The 21,961-nt window shown below is 38.7% G+C and overlaps 1 protein-coding gene across 2 annotated transcripts in view; it reads right to left on the bottom strand.

The window, feature by feature from the left end:
- Positions 1-21,961, bottom strand: part of mpp7a (MAGUK p55 scaffold protein 7a) — a 154,136-nt gene that overhangs the window by 73,593 nt on the left and 58,582 nt on the right. For both annotated transcript variants that reach the window (XM_084134883.1, XM_084134884.1), the window contains exons 2-4: positions 17,377-17,441; positions 14,374-14,533; positions 4,335-4,453 (exon numbers count right to left, since the gene is read on the bottom strand). In XM_084134883.1, the coding sequence (XP_083991009.1) occupies positions 4,335-4,453; positions 14,374-14,410 (156 nt within the window). In that variant the 5' untranslated portion in view covers positions 14,411-14,533; positions 17,377-17,441. The remainder of the gene's footprint in view (positions 1-4,334; positions 4,454-14,373; positions 14,534-17,376; positions 17,442-21,961) is intronic.

The raw sequence follows: 21,961 nt of genomic DNA, 5'->3' as shown, positions 1-21,961 counted from the left end.
TTTTTAAAAAACAATTTAGCGGTAGATATCGGATATTTAATTGTGCATGTTAATTTCTGCTAAGGGTCCTCCGATCAGGATTTTTGGGCCAGTATCGACCCAATACGGATCACTAATACCGATCACACCCCCCAGTTTACAGATGAGACAAGAATGCTTTTGGCGGAGAGAGGGGAACAAGATCAGCAAAGGACCTCGAGCAAAGAATCGAACTCTGGTTGGTTGCCAGAGGCCAGAAGATGGTGTGTCAAGTTTAAAATAGTTCAACCGCATCAAAACCCTTGCAATCCATAGTATGCTGTCTCTTTCTGGACAAAGAATGTGTCTTATGTGAACACCCCCTTTGACTAGTCATCATAAAATGATGCAGTTTTTAACTCATCTCAGACTTACACTTAAGTAATGAGTATTAAAACATATGAATAAACAAAGCAATGCTTCGATAAACACACTATGTTTTGCGGTCAGGGTTCAGATCACACGCTACAATGGAGCGCTGTCTAAATCCTCTTGGACCAGACGTTAAATACCCACAGGCCCTTGACAAAACACGAGCGGAGAACATAAGCAGGTGAGAGAAACTGCAGCCAGTCTGGCCTCCGGGTCCTCCAAGAACATTCTGTAGCCAAACAAACACAGCTTTAAACACAATTACACTGAATGCTGACAGATACAGAGAAGAGGAAACTTGATATGGAATTCAAGGAATATGAGGAGTATAGAAAGCATCCGAGATAAAGGCTACGTTTCGAGCTGTCTTGCTGGGTACTACCTACGTAGGCATTATGTGTGACCAATTTGGAACAACTAATATACCTTTGAGGGTAAAATGCAAAGCTGAATTTAGGGCAGCCATTAGTAATAGCCCATTACTATAGTCACAATATCCATCAGAAATCATTTTGATATGCTGATTTGGTTCTCAAGTAGCATTTTTTTATATTATCAATGTTGAAAAATGTTGTGCTGCTTAATATTTTTGTGGAAACCATGATACGTTTTTACCAAGTTTAAAAGAAAAGCATTTATTTGAAATAAATGAGTTTTTACAGATATAACAGTATAATTTTACAGTACAATGCTTAAACTAAAGCATCTTTACAGTCACTAAGCAATTTAATACATCCTAATTTGATACATCCTTCCTGAAAAGTATTAATTTAAAAATGATAAAATATTATACAATAATAAAATATTATAATTATTATTTTTATTTTTATTATACTATTTGCCTTGCTATAATTAACATTTTGTTTTCTCTGCACATGAAGCCCAAAATAAGGCCTCATAGAAAGCAGCATAATTAAGATGTCTACCTTTAAGTGAGCATGCCACCTGCATAGACAGCTCACTATGTTTTGGAAGAGACCCTAAATAGATATGTAGATATACACATTCGAATATATAAAATGAACAGGAATGAAGGAAAACATAGAAGGGAAGGCAGCACACATTTAAAGGAAAACACAGAATTCATGCAGGCATATAGGACTTAGAGACAGTGAATTGTCTGGCAATGGTATGCATTAACGGTGTAGCATTTCTGCTCTGGGCTTCTGCTAACACCCATTATGTTGAAATGATATTGACCTCTTCTCTTCCGCTTGTCTCGCAGTGACCAGAGCAGCTGGATCAAGTAACCCCTGACAGTCCAAAGCCTGCGCGCCCCAGAACAGCACCAGTGGCCCTACTGCACCTCATCACCTCACGCTCAAACTGATCGCAGACCTTCTGAGAGCAAAGACAGGAAAGGCCTGCAGACAGACGGGCTTGACTGTGACATGCCTGTCAGAGATGGATGTTTACACAAACCCCACCGTACAAGACGGGTGTGACGCACAGCTATTTAACTCCTCATTATGAAGACTCTTTTTTTCTGACTAGACTACACCAAGCAGAGTGCAGAAGATCCACTGGTTAATGTTCCGGGTAAAAGGTACATGTCAGAACTTAAACTTCAATAACATTAACATTTAAACCAGCATATCCGTTGCAGAAATGAAGGGCAACAATCTTTGCCGTTTATTCCCAATTTCTAATATCCACTTTCACAACTCAAAGGAATGACACCCATTTACTGCATGTGTGGCACTTGCAATACGGCAATTCAGATTTATGGCAGCTACAGCATTGTGAACACGGTGAGATCATCCAAATATATTCGACAGAGCCCATACTTTCCTTATGAAAGATGTTGAAAAAAAGGTGTCCGTCATGTAAAGGCAGAATATGATCTCAGATAGGCTTGTATGAGACCTACTTTACTTTTCCTCAGATGAGGTCTTAACCCCGTTAAGTGTCCGTAACCTAGCACTATGCTCTAATTGCGAGTATAATGTAATACGTCAGTGGCTTTATGGATTAAACATATACTGCATAATATATGTCTGCATTCCATCCCAAGCACATTCAGTTACCCTGACAAACGCACATGTGCGCGCACATAAAAATACACACTCTCACTCAAGCGTATGTGTGCAATGAGATATGCATTTGTTGACTCTGGAGCATGCAGAGTCCAGACACTGAATGCAGAAGGCTTGTATTACTCTGGAAATTTATTTTGGATGCAGAATACAGATTATAAAGAATCAGAATCAGACACCAGCTGCTCTTTAAGAGACTTCACAAACATTAATATGGTGGCTCGGTATTAAGTAGGAAAATGTATAGCCGTAACTGCCAGCGGCGGGGACTCCAACAAATACATCTTCAGCATCTCACATTCAACAGTAGGGCAGACGTCTCCATCTGTGTTATAAACTGATAAGTAGATAAGTGAGAGATTTGAACTTCCTGACTGCATATGGAAAGCTTTAATATGGTGAGAATGGAAGTGATTTTATAACTGGTTTTGCCAAGTTTATAAACTGAAAAAAAAAAAAAAGCAAAAACAAACTGCTTCCAAAATAAACCAAACAAGAATACAAGCAATAATTAATATATACACGTATCCACAATATACTGCGGCATGATCATTTGTCCGAAAACGACAAACAACACGTTTTAAATGTGTATGAATGTTGCATGCTTAAGAAACATGTGTTTTATGGAAGAGGGAAATGCAAGCGGTGGATGAATGTCACATAAACTTCACAAAAACAGTTTTTTCCATGGTGAAAATCCCTGAAACAAGGCCAGATTGGGCACCTCAAGCACACTGTCCGGGGAAAAGCAAGTAAGAGTAACCATTTGAGCTCCACACAGCTAATGAGACGGCAGACCTAAACGTCAGACTCCTCAGAGGAGGTCAACTTTCCCCAGCTCCCACAGGTGCGTGCAGTGTAGCCCCTGGAAGGCTGAATACAGGAGTATGTGCTGAATTTGGTTTTGTCTTGTACTAACACATACAGAAATGCACAGAGGTGAAAACCATAGGTTTTCTACTCTCACTAGAAGAGTTTCTAAATTCTAAACTAGGAAAGTTTCCAAATTATCCTTCTCTTCCTTTCATTTTCCCCTTTGTCTTATATAGACAGACACACACACACACACACACACACACACAGACAAACTTAACCTAGGTGGAAATTACAGGTTGTGTCAGATTTCCTGTAAGGCTCTCTGGAGTGGCACCTTGGCAGAGGAACAGAGTGCAGTGGGACATGTGTGAAACCCTGCTTTAATTGCACGGAAAAAAGAGAGCAGAGGTCTTTGGCTTAGACTGTGGTCCGCTGTCCTGCCTGTCAGACCTCTTCTGCCTCTGCGGGTAGACTGTTATATAGAGGACTTCTGGAGCACAGGCCAGCTCAGCCTACAACATGTACAATGGGACCAATACGGCCAGTTAACTATATATTAACAATGATTACACGTATCTGAGCATTAGTGACAGCAGTGATTGAGCGTGAACAAAATGAAGGGGAGAAAAATGGCCAAATTAAAGGAACTGCAGGTAAAACAAGTGAGAGCCGATAAGCACAGGCACAGCACAACCTGATTAAACTGACTTCCCAAAAGTAGCATGAGAAAACTTGTGTAAATCCACACTCAAAAAGACAAGCCGGAGAGTACAAGTAAATAAGGGAAAGATGAAATTAAAATTACAAACACAATTAAAACTGGCCTTAACCACATATTTAGATTTAGCAACAACAACAGCCTGCATCCCTATTTCAAGTCTGAAACCGACCGTTCACATTCAATAATAATCACGATTTTACTTTTTCTGGATGTGCCTTAAGATCACCACGTGTACAACCAACTAAACAAAAAACAAAACTACCCTTAAACAACAAATTACAATGATGCAATGACAGATTTAGTGACCTAGTGTGTTATGACACGACTTAAGAGTAGTTTATGTCTAACATTTCTCTCACATACACACTCACCTTGACCAATGAATATAGACTCCTCTCCCCAAACATAGCGTGTAGAAAGGAGCGGTCATCTGCGCTCTCAACATGAGGCTGCAGCTGAGACGGCAACACAGACAACAGCTCATACAGACCTTTAGAGGAAATACAGGAAACACATTACACACACACACTCCCAATACCCAAAGAGAAAATATAGACGGATGCAAACAAGTCCCATAAAATCTGCATTAACAGTCACCTGAAGCATGTCAGATCAGTTATGAAGATTATTCTCCGGTGATAACCTCTAAGATAGTGTGACGTTAGTATAGTCTTCAAATATCAGTGCATCAAAAACCAAAAAGTGAAAACATTATGGTTTAATTTAGCATGCTCAATGGGTCAAACTGAGGGTAAAAAAAAAAAAGTCCTCTCCCAGAGTGCACCTTATTTCCTCCCATTGTCTGGATATTTCCTGTTTTTCTAGGAATCACAACTGGAACTGTGAATCAAATCCCTAAAGTTTCATTAGGATGCCTGTGATGTTTAAACAAGCAAACACCACCCAGGTCTTTATAAGATGCTTATGCGCACGCAAATACTGCAGAGGAAGGTAGATATGACGACTACTATTATTAAGAAAGTAACTGACCCAAAAATGAAAATTCTCATCATTTACTCACCTGTATGTCATTCCAAACCTGTTTGACTGACTGTGGAACACAAATATATTTCGAAGAATGTTGGTAAACAAACAGTTTTTATGACCATTTACTTCCATTGAAAGGAAAGCAATTTCTCAAATTCTTTTGTTGCACACAAGAAAAAAAGTCATACAGGTTTGGAATGACATGAGCAAATGACAGTTTTCATTTTTGCTGCTGTCAGATTCATACATCAACACTTGAGCTGAAAGTGCAAGATGGCCAGACAGTCTTTCCTAGAGCTCTAGGTCAGTTTAAAGGCACAATATGTAAGATTTTTTTAATTAATATATCCAAAAACCACTAGAACAGTTATATATTTTGTTGACAAATACTTGCATTATCCCAAATGTTTCCAACAATGTTTAAATTCAGTGAAATCAGCTATTTTAACCAGTGTAACAGTCTCACTGTGTCAATGTCGTACCTTTAATCTAAAAAAGGGGGCAGAGTTTAAAAGTCAACATCTAACCTTATGTCCCAGCAGCCTATAAAAGAATCTGTGTAAACTGAACATTATTGGCCGCTAGGCCAAATATACCGGACGGGATGTGAAAGAATGCTGTGCCAAGCAGTGTTTCCTTTTCACACGCCTACACTTCCCAGCGGCCTCCAGAAAATAACAGCGTTCCTCAGACATCAATGGCAGTGCTGGAATACAACAGGGCGGAGCAGAGGCCGGAAGGACCTGCTTCTCAAATTCACAGCATGATGGGTCAGCAGCACAGGGCATGGAGAGCAACTTTAATTACACAGGCTGTTAGGAAGGCAGCAAGGTCATCCAAACTGTCTGGAGTTAAACACAATACACACAGACACGCACAAACGCTTAAGTGATGCAGACATGATGGTTTTCTGGAACACAGATATTCTTAGCCGCTCACATAAGGGCCTGAAAAAAGAAACAAGGACAGCGCATACAAACACACAAACACACGCCACAATAGAGACTGTCCGCATGGGAAATATGCTCCGTTGGCTCCTTGTCTGGCTCCTGTTGGCCTCACACTAGCCAAGAAGAGGACAACTGGCAGAAAACCAGACCAGAAAGATTTACAACACAGGCCACATTTCGAAAAGGAACAGTAAAATGGCTTTCTTTGAATGTCTTGTTTGGAAGGGTTCAAGAGTCAATAGTGCAAAAAGATTCACACACACTCATCTCAGTGAGCTGTGCAGCAGAAAATGAACACTGGGCCATACTTCTCTCCTTCAAGTGCTGAGAGACTGACTCTGTGAAGCAATATAAATGTCATGCAAATACACACTCATGCATATAACCACCTTAGGGGTCAGCATTTCAGGTGATACTCTGAGAACATGGTTCAAGCCTGTCTGTGAGAAAACTGAGCGAGTGAATGGAAATATGAAAACAAGAACAGCTGCACTCCGCATACTTTCATTCATTTTTCCTTTGATTTACCTCCTAAAACAGAAAGGCTACATCCACAGAGAGAAAGAGAGGCCCTCCGGAGCTGACATATTATAGTAGAGGGGGGAGAGAGAGAAAATTATCTGGCTACACAAAGGTCTGAGTTGTAGTGATCTTTGATCTGGGTCTAAACAGCAGATATGCATGAAGCACACAAACACGCATGCTCTTTTGGCATTCTGAGTCCATTGTAGGGTTTCATCGCAGTGTTCTCAGCTCCAGCTTCTTTAACCACAACACCACATCAGAGATCTTGCCCAGGATCTCCCAGATCTACTAGCATGTTCTGGACCATCTACTCCAATTATACACACACAGCCGCACACTAAATGGTGTCTAGTCCTATACATCAGTAGTGCATATATACACTGCGTCATCCTACCAATTGCTTTAAGCAATAAACAATTCGTACTCCATTCTGCAACTTAAATGGTTGCAAATGTGAATTTGTAGCAGTAACTTTAAATTAAAATACCCACTGATGGACATTTATGTGGCAATATACAGTACAAGACCATGTAGAGAAAGTTTGAGGTATGTAATATTTCTTTTATGCTCACCAAGGTACATTTGATTGATTAAATACAGTAAATATTGTGAAATATTATTACAATTTAAAATAAATCTAGATTTTAAAACGATTTATTCCTGTGATGGATTCAAGGCTGAATTTTCAGCAGTCACTTCTCCAGTCTTCAGTGTCACATGATCCTTAAGAAATCATGCTGATTTGGTGCTCAAGACACAAAACAGTTGCGCTGCTTATGTTTCTGGAAACCATGATGCAGTTTTTCAGGATTCTTTGATGAATAGAAAGTTCAAAGGAACACCATTTATTTAAAACAAACATATTGAGTGATTCTGTAATTTTACACAAAAAAAAACAAAAAACACTTGGTTTAATTTTAATCTCCTGGGGCCTCGTGTATAAAACTTTCCATAGATTTCATCCTAAAAGTGTGCGTACACACAAAAAGCTTGATTTAACATACGCACAAAAGTTTTCAGATTTATAAAACCATGCGTACGCCAGAATCTGCACAAAATTCCCTTTATAAAACTTAGTCAGCAGAAGATTGTGCGTACATGCATCTCCTCCCGGAATGACCATTTATGAGTTTAAATGTCATCTGCATATTTTTTCCATGCATATTTCCATCCACAGGATACCAATGTTTTACTCTAAAAACACATTTGGAAAATATGAGATGTGCCGTCACATTACATTGCTAAAAGTCATTCAGGATGCTTGCCTTGTTTTAGAATAAATAAATCAAAATACATTTCAGAGAAAATTTTCAGAGAAGAGTTATTCTCAATTTTTTCCACTGGCCAAATAGCATTTTGTTTAATTGCTTTCAGCAAATCAAATTAATTTTGCCTTTAAAGTAAACATACATTTTAGGATGTTTATATGTTTTTAAATGGAAACAGATAGGACTGACAGATAGGACAGAAAAATAAAAAATTTTGCAGTGTAAATAATAGTCTTACAGTTTCCTTAAAATTCTATCCCTCAAATACACTGGTATTTTTCATAATATTGGGAAGACAATGAAAATGGTTATCATTAGACTACTGTCTGTCTGTGCACGACACCAACAGCACACAAATTTCAGTACTTAACTCCATTAATGAGAGTGGCATATTTTATCTAAACGTGTATATCAGATGTAAAACAGCGTAAATGTGTGTGTACCATACGGATACTCAATGATTTAAACTAAGATTTTTTTTTTATAAATCTCAATGTGTGCATAAAAATTACGTACATATGCAACATTTATACATCAGGCCCCTGGTGTTTTTTCCACATGCTGGAGCCATGAGGTGCTTGTCAACATGTGGACACACATAAGAAGAAAAGATCACCAAAAAAAGATGGCTTTTTTCATTCTGATCTAGAGGCACAGTAGCCAAGGTCAAACCATCCCTCAAATGAGCATCTCTGGAGCCCAGAATCTCACAGGAGGAAATGTGATCCTGAAGCAGCCATTTCAACACCTGTAGAAAAGATTCAGTCCAATCACACTCTGATTCCATGTGACAGGACACATTTCGTCTATATCAGAGCTCAATCACACCAGAAAAATAACAGAGGACTACATCTGACAAGACCTCTGGCTCTGGTGAGAGGAAAGCCCAAGATAGAGATGCCTGCTGAGCCCTGGTTGACGGCCTATTCCCCAAAAAGGGTGGAAAGGCAAAAGGAAAAGGACAAGCTTGAATTTTAAGTTGGGTTTTTGAAATTCTAGCTACTACACTGATAATCTGGTCATGTATGGATCTGATCTTTCAGAGACAAAATGGTTGGCTCTTTTGACATGGGTTAGTAAGTCACCACCCAGAGCACCCTAGCAACCACTTAGCAACACACTAGTATTGTGATGGATATGCAATAAAGTAAATGTAGATTGCTTGTTTGTAGCTTTTAGACCTTGTGTATAAAGATGTTCAGACCCTTTTTACACTTGAGCAACTGCACCAGATATTCGGAACTGAATGCGTTCTGCTTGTTGACAGCGATAGATATCTCTATTTCCTGAAAATGGGGACATAAAAAAAAACAAAATAAATGAAATTCCTTCTCCCTCCGCTTTTCTACCTCTCCTTTCTCCTGCATTTGGTAAAATGAAGTGGAAATTTTCATTCTGATGTAATTGGAAACAGGGAGCTTTTCCAGTGGCAACAAATCCTTGTGTTACAGTTCTGCATCCCTGTGGCAGTAGAGAGAGAGAAAAAGAGGAGAGATGGAAAAGAGGAGGATAAATGGCTGGAAATCGATAAAGTGCTCCCAAAGTGCTTGCTGCAGCCGCTACTAACGTTCCTCTCTCTCTCTCTCTCCCTCCCTCCCTCTCTTTCATTCTGTCCTCTGCTCCCAGATGCTCTGCATTCTTGACATCAGAATGGAAAAATTTACTGTTAGCCGAGAAGAAATTTAATATGGCCATTCCTGTCATATCCCTCATTGCAGCCACATTCAGTTGGTGCTCTGCTGAAGCCATAAGAGAGACTCAGCACCTGAACGATAAACAATATGGAGCTCAATATGGATCTCGTTACGGACAACGGCATCATTACACCATACACTTGTTTCTGAACAGGAATGATGGAAATATTATTTCCACATACACACACTAATCAAAAAACAATTCCAGTTTCAAGTAGAATACCTGCACAGATAGTTTCATGCATAAAACCTGTCACACACACATGCATTCATCTTCATTAGAGGAGGTTTATCTGCTAAAGAACTTCTGTCCTAAAAACTTCCCACATGTCCCCTTTTGTCTCTCTCAAGCCTACCTGGCCCTCTTATCTTTTAAGTGACGCCGTGGGGAGAGTTAAAGTAATTGGACCAGCAGGCCGGCCCAGAATAACACTGTAAAACTTCATACGGCTCATAAAAACATACTAGGGGGCTACGATGCTCCAATCAAAGGGCAGATTCAAAATGATCAGGCTAACAGACTGTGAGGAAGGCAGGTGAGAGGGCAGCTCAAACAACCAAACCACTCACTGAATGACCTTTCCTTTCACCGTTTCTGAAAATAATAGTAATAATACATTTAAAAAATAATATTATCTTTTTGACATTTATATTTATGAAAAATAAAATAGAAATACAAAAAAATAAATAAATGGAAATTAAATAATTAAAATCAATTATACAAATAATAAAAAACATCTTATTTAAATAAATATTGAATTAATTAATTTTATATATATATATATATATATATATATATATATATATATATATATATATAGAGAGAGAGAGAGAGAGAGAGAGAGAGAGAGAGAGAGAGAGAGAGAGAGAGAGAGAGAGAGAGAGAGAGAGAGAGAGAGAGAGAGAGAGAGAGAGAGAGAGAGAGAGAGAGAGAGACTGCAATTAGGACAGGGTTAGGCTTTTTTAAGACTATTTGATGCTGTTCTTTTAGGGAGTCTGAGAGAATAACTTCGGATTTTGTGAATGTGAGCTGAAGTGCACAGGATGATTGAGTTTGCAGTTGACGCAAGAGGAATTACAGTAATTTATCATATGACATCAACACCAGAGTTTCTTTCTCTCACATACACATTTTACAGGTAGTGGGTGGATGGGTCTGTCAGTACGAGGACACCCAAGGGTAGTGAAATCAAATGCCACTAGGAAGCAAAACACCCACATGAAAAACAGGATACATGGAGTAAAAGAACAGCATTTTATGTCCATACAGAGGAATGAGACTAGAACAGAACAGACACTGTGTGATGGAGAGGTTTAATGAGAGAAAGAATAGACCTGCATTGAGGAAATAAAAAATAAAAAAAAAGATCATAAGAGCCAGAAACAAGCTAATAATTTAGTGGCAGTCATCCTTGATCAATTTTATAGCAGACTTTGGTGATTAAATCTCAATTTCCTGCCTTATGAATGGGACGTTTAAAGTGTGTGTGCGTGTGTGTATGTGTGTGTATGCGCGTGTGTGTGTGTGTGTGTGTGTGAGAGTGTGAGAGAGAGAGAGAGAGAGAGAGAGAGAGAGAGAGAGAGAGAGAGAGAGAGAGAGAGAGAGAGAGAGAGAGAGAGAGAGAGAGGTGTTATGTCAGGTGTCCAACAACAGCATAGCAGGCAATAACACATCAAGAGCAGTGGCATAACGGCACAGGAGTGCTCGCACACATTTTGACATTAGGTATGTAATGATTCTAATCTATCAGATCCACAGTGGCTTACTGGGCGTTCAAAGTGTTCATTAAAAACCTGTTGGGCAAGACAGGATTGCACACAGCAGACGTAGCCCAACCATACCACACGTCTCCCAGCAATCTTACGATCGTCAATCAGACTTTTATATCCCAACTAGGCATTATTTTCAAATAGATTACATTCACTTACTGTAGTAATCCCTTCTTTATAAAAGGAAATGAGACCGAGAGTAAGGGATTTAAAAGAAAAAAAAAGAAAGAAAAAAAAAGTAAATTTGTGCATAAAGATACATTCCATTGATCAATAGTGACAGACAAATAATTGCTTTTAAAAAAAAAAAAAAAAAAAAAACTAGAGATGCACCGATTACAATTTTCTAGGCCGATTCCGATTTCCGATTTTTCATTGAGTTTGACCTGCCGATACCGATTTAATTTTTTTCTAACCACTTTACAGCACACACAAATATTTATTTTCAATCTTTTCTTTAACCCTTTCACGCGTAAGTTTAAAATATTCTAACTGACACCCCCACCCCCAGAGTGAGTTTTTTCAAGGCGAACGTTCCCTTTAATGTTTCCATGGCGACGCGTCACGCGATACATCGCAGCCACAATAATACTGTATGACAGATGTGTCGCTTTTATTTCGCTTTTCCTTTTTTTATTCAAAATATTCACAAACTTGCTTACCATGTCATCAACTAGCCTATCTGATATTCCGATTCTCAAATACGTGTAAGTGAGTGTGTTTGGTCATTTAAAAATCTTTATAAATAATCTTGATCTATAACATGAGATGGGCGCCGCAATGTTGTCCTGTCAGTCGGATTTACAGCACATGAATTCATCAGTTTCTCCCGAAATAAATGCAAGAAAGTGGCCGGTGAACTGAGAAGAATAGAGTAAACTTTATAGTTACTTCCACTATGTTTGTCTGATATGAATAACACATGTCGGCAAATTATATTTGAATAGATTGGTATTGCTGCTTCCACAGACATCAGTGTGTATTTTACAAACTCCAAATGTATTGTTTTACTCGTGCTTATGTGTATTTAAATATCTGAAACCTAAAATAAACATTATGAGGTTGAAAACACTGCTTAGTTGTCATATATGACAGCGCTGAACGCGTCCGACTCTGGCTCAGCGCCAGCCAACGCGCGAAAGCACAGTTTGAATCTGGCAGTTATGCGACGTCACTGAACATTCTAAATGTGGCACCGTACTCTCAGGGGCACAGAAATAAAAATCCCATATGTGAGACCGTACCGCTCAAAAGTACCGCTAATCATGCGGCGCCCGAGTGCATTTGACCGGCATAAAATCGGCATATGTCAGACTGACCGGCCGGTCATGGGATCACGTCCCCGATCACGTGAAAATCGGCCAATTCCGGTCACCAGCCGATCAATCGGTGCATCTCTAAAAAAAAACTCTTTTTTAAATTTTATAAAGGCATTCTATTCAAATAAATCATAAAAAGGTGTCAAATGTCCACAAAAATATTAAGCAGTAAAACTGTTTACAACATTAGGGCTGAACGATTAATCGCAATAAAACCGCACGCGATTTGGCAAAGGCTGCGATTATTTTGTGCGCAGCTTGTCAGTGGAGTGCGGCTGATTGGTAGTAAATACTGCCCCATTTGAACGCCAGAGGGCGCTCTCATGCAAACACGATAAATATGCCCCGCCGCAGAAGTACAATAATGCGCATCATTCCAGGAAATCCCAGGTGGGAAGGAAGTCGACCGGAAGTTGAAGTCGGCCGGGTGCCGACATCTTGTAGCAGAACTTCACTTGCGTTAGCATCCCATTGACTCCCATTCATTTTGGCGTCACTTTGACAGCGAATAACTTTACATCTGAGGCGTTTAAAGACTCCATTTGTCCATTATTTATTTCTAAAGATACACGACAATGTATAAAATGCTCCATTACCTTGTAGCTTATGTTATGGACCCGTAGAAGCAGTTTTTGTAAAAGTAGGCTAACGATTGCGTCATAACCACGCGACTCTCTGTCGCACACTAGAGAGATTACCGTATAGACGGGAGGAGAAGCTCGCGGGCAATCGGGGGGACGTGGAGGCAAAATGACAATATAATTAATCAGAATACCTAGCAAAAGTTTCTCCTGCTCCAAGCTTATGGACAGCTCCTACTCACACTCTCCGTCTCTGCAAGATTCGGAAGGGAATGATTCAGATTTCTCTTGGCACAGCTACTAGAAGACAGACGGGTTGCTCACGTGGTCCGTGTAACGCTTTGTTCGGTTTGAGTCTGCGCGTCAGGAAAGGAAGTGCTAAGAAATCACTGAAAATGGGCTTCACTTGTCTCAATTGAGTTCCAATGGGGTCGCTGTGTCCATTTCTTTTACTGTCTATGGGAAATCCCTATCGCTGTAGCTGAATAAACAGAAGATTGAAACACTTTGATTAAACATGACTTATAAATACACGACTGCCTTATTCTGTGTAAGAAGGCACATCATCTCACAGAAGGATGCTCAACTGTCGTTATGAAGTGAGTTTGGAGTAAATGCATGTTATTAAATGCTTCTCATGTTTTGGAAAGATGTTTGACGCGTGTTGTTTTTTCAAATGCACGTTATAAGTGACTCAAACTCACAGTGCTTCCAGATGGAGCAGCGTTTACAGAGCCGTACATCAATGACAAGCTGCGCATATAAATAAATAAATAAATAAATAAATAAATAAATAAATAAATAAATAAATAAATAAATAAATAAATAATCGCAGTCTTTGCGATTTTAAAATCGCGATAAGCCATCTCGATTTAAGTGCGATTACATGGAAAGTGCGAGCACCAAATTAGTATATTGAACTATTTTTGGGGAAATATATTCAGTGACACTGAAGTCTGGAGTAATGACTACTGAAACAATATGACTGTTTTACTTTGTTTTGATCAAATTAATGCAGCATTGGTGAGCATTAGAGACTTCTTTAAAAAATAAAGTACCAACCCCTAACTTTTAATAAAGCGTTGAATGTACAAGTCAGACGCGTGTGAGTCATACACCAAGATCTCATACATCCGTGATGATTAATATATCTAGTAATCAGTGAATCACATGTTTGTTGGTGTGTTATTTTTAACAATAAACATTAAATAGTTTTATAAGCTGGAAGTTGACATTTGGCCAAGTTTGCTGGTCAAACTACTAGACTAGAGGACCTAATTGCCATACAATAAGGTGTAGGGTGTAAGATGAGGTACCTATTTCACTGCCAGTTCTGGTGGAGAGGGCTGGCATGGTGAGCGGCAAATCAGCTTCCTTTCAACTTCACAACGTTCCCACAACAATCCAGCAGCGTTGGGGTTGGGCGACTCGACCCCAGGAAGAGTCTGCAAACCCTTGGTTATGTCATTGGCAAATCTATAAAAGACAATAACAACATAGATATGATTATATTAAGTACCAAAAATCTTAGTTGAGCATGCATATACAATTACAGGAGAAGCCCTACAAATTGAACTGCACTGTGCAATATATAATGAGTTCAAAATGTGGAAGATGTGAGGCAAAGGAACAGAAGAAGAAATTAAGGGACAGAATGAAAGAGACAGAGATACATTAGCCCCCAAATGTTCCTGAAATCAATTCCAATTTCTGCTTTTTCCGTCCAGGGGCCTGTGCCTGTCCGGATCCTTGCCGCGGCACCAAAAGCACCTTGAAACCTTTATGTCACCCCAAAGACCTGTAACCAGTGGCCTGAAAGAACAAATGAAAAACTAAGAGATGGAAAGAGGAAGGTGGGGGCAACCATACTTGCTCTGCCTCTATATAGATCACACAGTATCAGGTTTGTGGAACAAGAATCTGTATGGAGAGAAGAAGAAAAAGAAAAAAAAGAAAAAACCTGATTGCAATGAAAGGTATGCTGGAGATTCAATCATACACCGCTATATGATAATCGTAAAGCACACTGCTGCCATCTAGTGGTGACATTACAGCCAATTACAATTTACAAAGTGCAACCATCAGGTTCATCTGCAATTTGAACCAGAAAGAAGACAGAGGGAAAGAGGAGCAAAGAGACTTGCATTTCATAGGTAAAAACGATTTAACACAAATTGCACACAGCAAGAACACTGTAGAGATCAGATGTTAAACATTTCACAAACGCCCACAAGAACAGACAGACCTCAGAGACAATACACGTGAAGCTTGAGGTCAGCTTAACACATTCCACCCTCTATTTCTTTGTTACATTATCATCCTCTCCCCTATTCCCCCTCTTTACTGACCCTTCTGTCGATCTCTCCCTCTCTCCCTCTAGTCCTGTAACTCCTGCCTGTGACTGACTCGTTGCAGTCGTGTTATTAAACGCATGGCGTGTCATTGGTGTGCACATGCTGTTTTAAGAGCACACGCACCAAGCGCTATTCCAATGTCCGCAAGCGTGTTTATGTGTCTGTAAACTTCATACAGTGAGAAAATGTAGTCTTCCATCCAGTCAATAAAACACTTGGACTAATATTAGTGCCGAGCAACTTCTGGAAGAATGAGTAAAACCAAACACACTTCTGCACACATACACAAGTCAAGGGAAAGGTGGCATTGGGGGAAGCAGCACAAAACAGGTACTATATCTCTTAGGTTGCATCTGAAATCTTATACTTCAGACCTCTATTCACAGCTTTCTCACCGAATCATCTGAAGCAGTTTCTTAGTCAATAAAACAGACAGTATCAAGATACTCAAGAACACAGAACAAACCGATGAAGTGGATACACATATGGCAAAAGAAAAATGGCCATTTTGCCTTTGAGCTACTTATATTACTGGTATACTGGCATGCAGCTGTAAAGTTGAGCCATTCTCTGCCATAGACAACAAAAGAAACATTATGGATTAAAAAATTTGTAGTGATTATCGGTCTCTAACAGACTTTAGCATCACTGCTTCATAGAGAATATGTGAATCTGTGAATCAAGGGCCCCAGGAGATCACTGAATCATCTGCAGGTGCATTAAGAGTCTTATAGACCAGTAAATCATGGGCATTACAGCACGTATGTGGGACTGAATGAGCCTCTAAAGCTGGTGTATTAGAAAAATGAATTACGACGAAGGGCTACCCGAAACTTGCGCACCATCTGTACTGAAATAAGAGCAGGTAGGGGCTAAATGCAGCTGTGCTGACTCATTGGTTGCATTTTTAACTGCTGAATTGTCACCTGAATAGACTATATATATATATATATATATATAATTAATTGCTTGTCTACTGCATTTTGTGGAATGTATATTTAGAAGGCATTAATATGTACACCTATAAAAGGATGCATCTTAAATCTTGTCTGGTAGTCACACCTAAATATTTAGCTTTTCACACATTCTAAGTCAACCTTTCTCACTGTTCGTCTATGCTCGCATACAGCAAATCTGCTGCCATGAAGGTCAAGGCGGCCTGGTAGGACTTTATCCATAAACTACACATGCCTGTTTTTATGGAAACTACAAAACGCTCCCCTGACTTCATACAATGAATCATTGGAACACAATAAATTGCCACGTGCCAGTAACGAATCATAAGGCAGACTGACTCTATCAGTGCGTGTCTGCTAAAACTATAATAAAAATGAAGTCACTTGGCTATAAGCTTATCTGTTGCTGTGTCGGCCCCAAAGACTCAGAGATTGGCTGGTTATCTTTGGCAGTTATCCCTTGCTGGAAAATCTCACACTGTTATATGAGAGCAAAAAGTATGTTTCTCTACTGACACAAATCAAAACGTGGATGTATAACCAGGGCTGTTTTTTGCACGTTAAACACATTTATGTCTTTGCTTGTCTTCTGCAAGGAATTCACAAGCATGTAGTCAAGATTTGTATAACACAGCCACATTAGCCCCTGCTGGTTGATTTTAGACCTACACATTCCGTAAGAAAAGCCTTTTTCTCTATTATTGGATATTTAAAAGTAGTTGTCTATTCTGATATACATCTGTTTTAATATTTCATTACAGTAGAGTAAATGTTTTGAGAATGCCAAGAAGCCACACTCTTCTGCATGACTTTTTTTTAACAGGCTAGGTAGATTAGGTCTGTTAGGTCTCTAAGTGCTTTAACATTAAAATTATAACATCAGTTGTGTGTAAATATGCTTTCACACATTAATGCAGCTTGCACATGCTGCACTTATCAGCTCACAACTAAACACCATATTCCTGACAACTGACAACACACATATTCCCACGCACAGACAGCCACATACCTGATCGACAAGAAGAGTGAGTTCCTTCAGGAGGTTTTCTCAGTCGTAACAACAATCTGATACAACTAAAAGAGAGGCAAAGAGAAATGAAAAATTATGGAAAGGTAGTTCATTTTACCAAAAATTCCTCTAATAAAATGCAACATTTTAATGCAATTCTAACTATTCAACTATTTCTAAGAATGTGTTTTGTATGTATGACATAAAAAAAATACAAATGTTGTGGAGCCAGTGAAAATATTAGTAGGGCAAATAAAAAATTCTATAGTATTATTATTATTATTATTATTATTATTATTTTAACCAAAGTAGTAAAATAATGCTTGAGCCCTGTAGTGGAAAGATATACGTTTGCGCGTTGTAACCACCAGGTGGAGATATAGCATAAAACATTTACTAATCAACTCAAACATAAAAGTGTACACTAGAGGATAGTTGAAGAGAAGTTAGTGTGGGCTCATTAATTCATCACAAAACCTTTAAATGTCGTACAAAAGGTCATAACCGCATTCTAGAGAGCATGTATTAATGAATGTCTTGTATCCAAACCACAACACTTTCAAGTTATTCTATAAACACACATTGAAGGTTATGCAAAGTCTACATGAAGAAATGGTTCAATAGTTTCAGCTGGCTCAAAGTTCATTTCTACTGAGCCTTATTGTGCACATGAGAGGGGTGTGTGTGTGCACCATCAAAGGTGCATTTGAGGTTTGGAGCATTGTAAGAGTCATTAACGTGATGATTGGGGGAGTTTGTGTGAGAACAAAACCCCATTCCTTCAGTGAGAGTTTGGGTGAGTATTGTGTGTGACCGTCTCTATGGGCCCTCAGAGGCTGTGAGAGTCATAAGGAGATGAATGATTTATTTATGGCTCTTTTTAGAGGACAGCTTCCAGAGGCACTCTGCCACCCTACCACACATCAGCGCTCTCTCTATTCATTCATCTGTGGATCGGCACAGACACACAAGAAGATACACCACATGAAGCACCCAGCAGTATTGGAGAGAGTTAGAATAATTCCCTTGAGGGAATCAGCTGATTTTTGTCTGATTATTAAAACACTCCACACACTGCCTTCTCTGATTATCACCACAAACATGCTGCTGTGTAATGCTTTCCACTTGAATGGCACCTTTTCAAGTCAAGTTACAACAGTACAATACTGATTACAAAAGGGTTTTTTTAGAAGCCACACTATCGTAGTTAGTAATAACAGTGAATTATGCATAATGACATGCAACTAACCCTAAGCCAACCCCTGACCCTATAGTAAGTACATGTTATGTTAGTACATTAATATTACTTAGTCCTTCAATTACACTGTAACAAAGACACCTTAAAATAAAGTGTAACCGATTAAAAAAAATCTTAAAGAACAGCATTTATTTGAAATAGATTTTTGTAACAATGTAAGTCTTTACTGTCACTTTTGATCAATGTAATGCATCTGTGCTGAATAAAAGTATCAATTCCTTTAATAAAAGAAAAAAATATATCTTACTGACCCCAAACATTTGAATGGTTGGCACATCCTGTCTTGTCTGAATGTGTATGGCTGTAACGGCTTAAAGGGATTAATTTGTTGATGCAACTTTTTAAAAAGAGGAGTTTACCACAGCAACTGTATGCATTGTTTGAATGCTAAAAATATAAAAACTACAAAAGGGTGAAAAGTCACAAACTGTCACACAGGTTGGTTGGTTTGTTTGCGTTTTAACACCCCATGCCAGCTTGCTTGGCTATTTTCATAGCCTGTATAAGATTTTTTTCAATTTGCTTTAGATTAAAAATCTAAAATGGATTCAGGGTTGCAGCAGTTAAGACACTGACATGCTTCTCACATGTGGGCTGTAATACAGAAAACATGAGGCAGGGCATCATTTTGATGGCAGACAGATGGCTGTGACATGTGTGAATAAAGCACAAGGGAGTAGCAGGACGGATGGAATTAGTTGATTTCTACAGCTGTTGTGTGACTACTGTAGTGCTGCCACACAACTTTTGAACCCTTTTATTAATATTGGTTGTTATATATGATGCTCTTTAATAGTGTCGCAGAGCGGTGTGCTCCATAGTCATAGGGTTTTTTGCATTTAACTAATGATTATTTACTAATTTACTTTTTTTATCACCGGAAATGAGAATGAATCATTTGGTGAGCTAGATAGAAAGATAGAGTTGGTGATAAAGAAAAATTTCTCATAGAAATAATTCACCTAAAAAGCGAGCACGTGCATTATCACACGTGAAACTGGCAAACTTTGCACAATTATGCCGGTGCCAGTCTCTGACGCGGTTCACATGAGCACCACGACGCATACGTGTGATGCTGACGCAGGAACCGGCCAATACTGAACCAGCATTTTGACATAGAACCCGGAAGCGCTGCACTGTGTTTACAACGTGAACGGCGTCAGGGACTGACACAGAAGAAAAAGAATTCATTTCACATTACAGAAAGTGTGTTCTGAAGATGAACAAAGGTCTTGCAGGTTTGGAAAGACTCAAGGGTGAGTAATTAATGACAGAATTTTTATTTTTTGGTGAACTAACCCTTTTTTATTGGCTTAATATTTCTCTTGAGGACCACACATTAAAAAAAAAAAAAGACCTTTTGATTCTTCTAATTTGTTCACCATCATTAAAGTCTGTTTAAAGCAACATTAAGTAAAAAAATTTACCTTAAAATAATGTTTCCAAAATGGTTTCAGTGGTTCATCAAGTCGTAACAGGGTGAAAGGCACTTCTGGATTCGCTTTGCAGCCCTATATCTGCTATAACCGCGCTATACAAGTTTGCCAAACCGGGTCGCGTTTCTGTAGTCCGAATGAGACATAAGAAAACTACAAATTTGACTTGCTTTACGTCAAGCGTTACAATAGTCATTATTTAGTCTTTCTTCGTTTCTGATGTCGCAATACATCATGCTTTCATGAAATCATGCAACATACTCTACCTTGTCTGTGGACATCGTTCATTCAAAGCCGGTGCTGGATAAACAGCGAGCGTGCGTGCGACGGTAGGCTGCGGGCGGCGAAATTATTTACGACAGCGGTAATGGACAATTCCGCTTCCAACCTGTAGGGCGACCGAAGAGAAAAAGTTCCTTAATGTTGCTTTAAAGCTGCATGCTTTTGTGCTGTGTTCGAAACTAAAGACTGTTATTAGGCTTATAATTTTAGTAATAATTGTATTATTAATAATAGTAATCTGTATTTGTATTGCTATTAGTGCTATTAAAATGTTTTGTTGTGCAATGGAAACAAATTGCAGACAAACAACCATGTCATTTTTGCCTTTGCTCAAACAACGACATGAGAATGGTTTTAGAACAAGCACTCTTGACAACTTGTGAATAGATCACCTTGCAATTAAATTTTGATATGGGATGTAATTTTGTAGTCTAAAACATTTTCAGTCCTCAATCCTATACACGCGCGTCTGTGTCACAAGTGTGGTTATGTGGTGATGTCGTTGTGAAATTATAGGGAAGGCAAATGAATTGTAGGTCCAAATATTAATTTGATACAAGCCTGATAATAATTTAATACATAGGCCTAAATGGGAAAACGAGCCAATCATCATGTTGATATTGTCAAAGGCATCAGCCATCTGCGATATCTCTGACTATTATTAGACGATATTATCATCTATCGGCACAACCCTATTCTTTAAATAAATAACTGTTCAAACACTGTCCAGCTGCTACTCTTTCCTATGGTCACCTGGAAATGGAGTATTGGTACCACTCATACTTATGATTCAGACAGAGTGTAGATGTCAGTTAGTAAATGAAAGATGATGATTGCAGGGATTCTCATGATTATACTGTGAGCTCAACAGTTAGGCCTAGTACCCATCACACACACACAAGAGACCTCAAGCTAATCCACATGCTAAGCCTCGTAGCATGAAAACAAATGGAAGCAGATATATAAAGCGCTTTCTCAGGACGAATGAAAGACCCTCTGACTGACAGATGAGATGATCCATGAGAGAAATTAAATGAGCCTATAAGCAAACTCCCAAGGGGTCCATAAGATTCCTCAAAGTAAACTTTAAACTAAATAAAAATAACCACATAAAGCACATACATCTAAAAAAGCACATAAATTAAAGATGTCAACCCCAATAATATTCTTTTAACTTCTGGATTCACCCAAAAAAAAAAGAAAAGAAAAAAAGGTTATTTTAATGCATCAATTATAAAGTATAAAAAAAGCAGCTTTATCTTAATTACAGCAGGAATACCGGAAATATCTTAACCCTTATTGTTATAACCCTTGTGTTGTGCTTTGTTGCAGTTGTGTTTTGATGTTTTGTTGCTATAAAATAAAAAATATAAACTAATGCTAAAACTATAAAGGTTTTAACAAATTATTTTAAATTCACTAATTCACTAAGCTAACCAAGTAATTTGTAAAATGAAACAATGTAGTTTACTGTGGTACAGTTTAGGTTACCGCCATGTTGACGAGTAAATGTTAACCTAGGTTGAACTGGGTTGCACAAGCCTGACCAACCATGCACGTACGCAGACACACACACACGCAGACACACACACGCAGACACACACACGCA

This window comes from Abramis brama (genome assembly GCF_963993115.1).
Source record: "Abramis brama genome assembly, chromosome: 14".
Lineage (NCBI taxonomy): Eukaryota > Metazoa > Chordata > Actinopteri > Cypriniformes > Leuciscidae > Abramis > Abramis brama.
The sequence above is the reverse complement of the archived record's forward strand: the minus strand, read 5'-3'. Positions and strand labels throughout refer to the sequence as shown.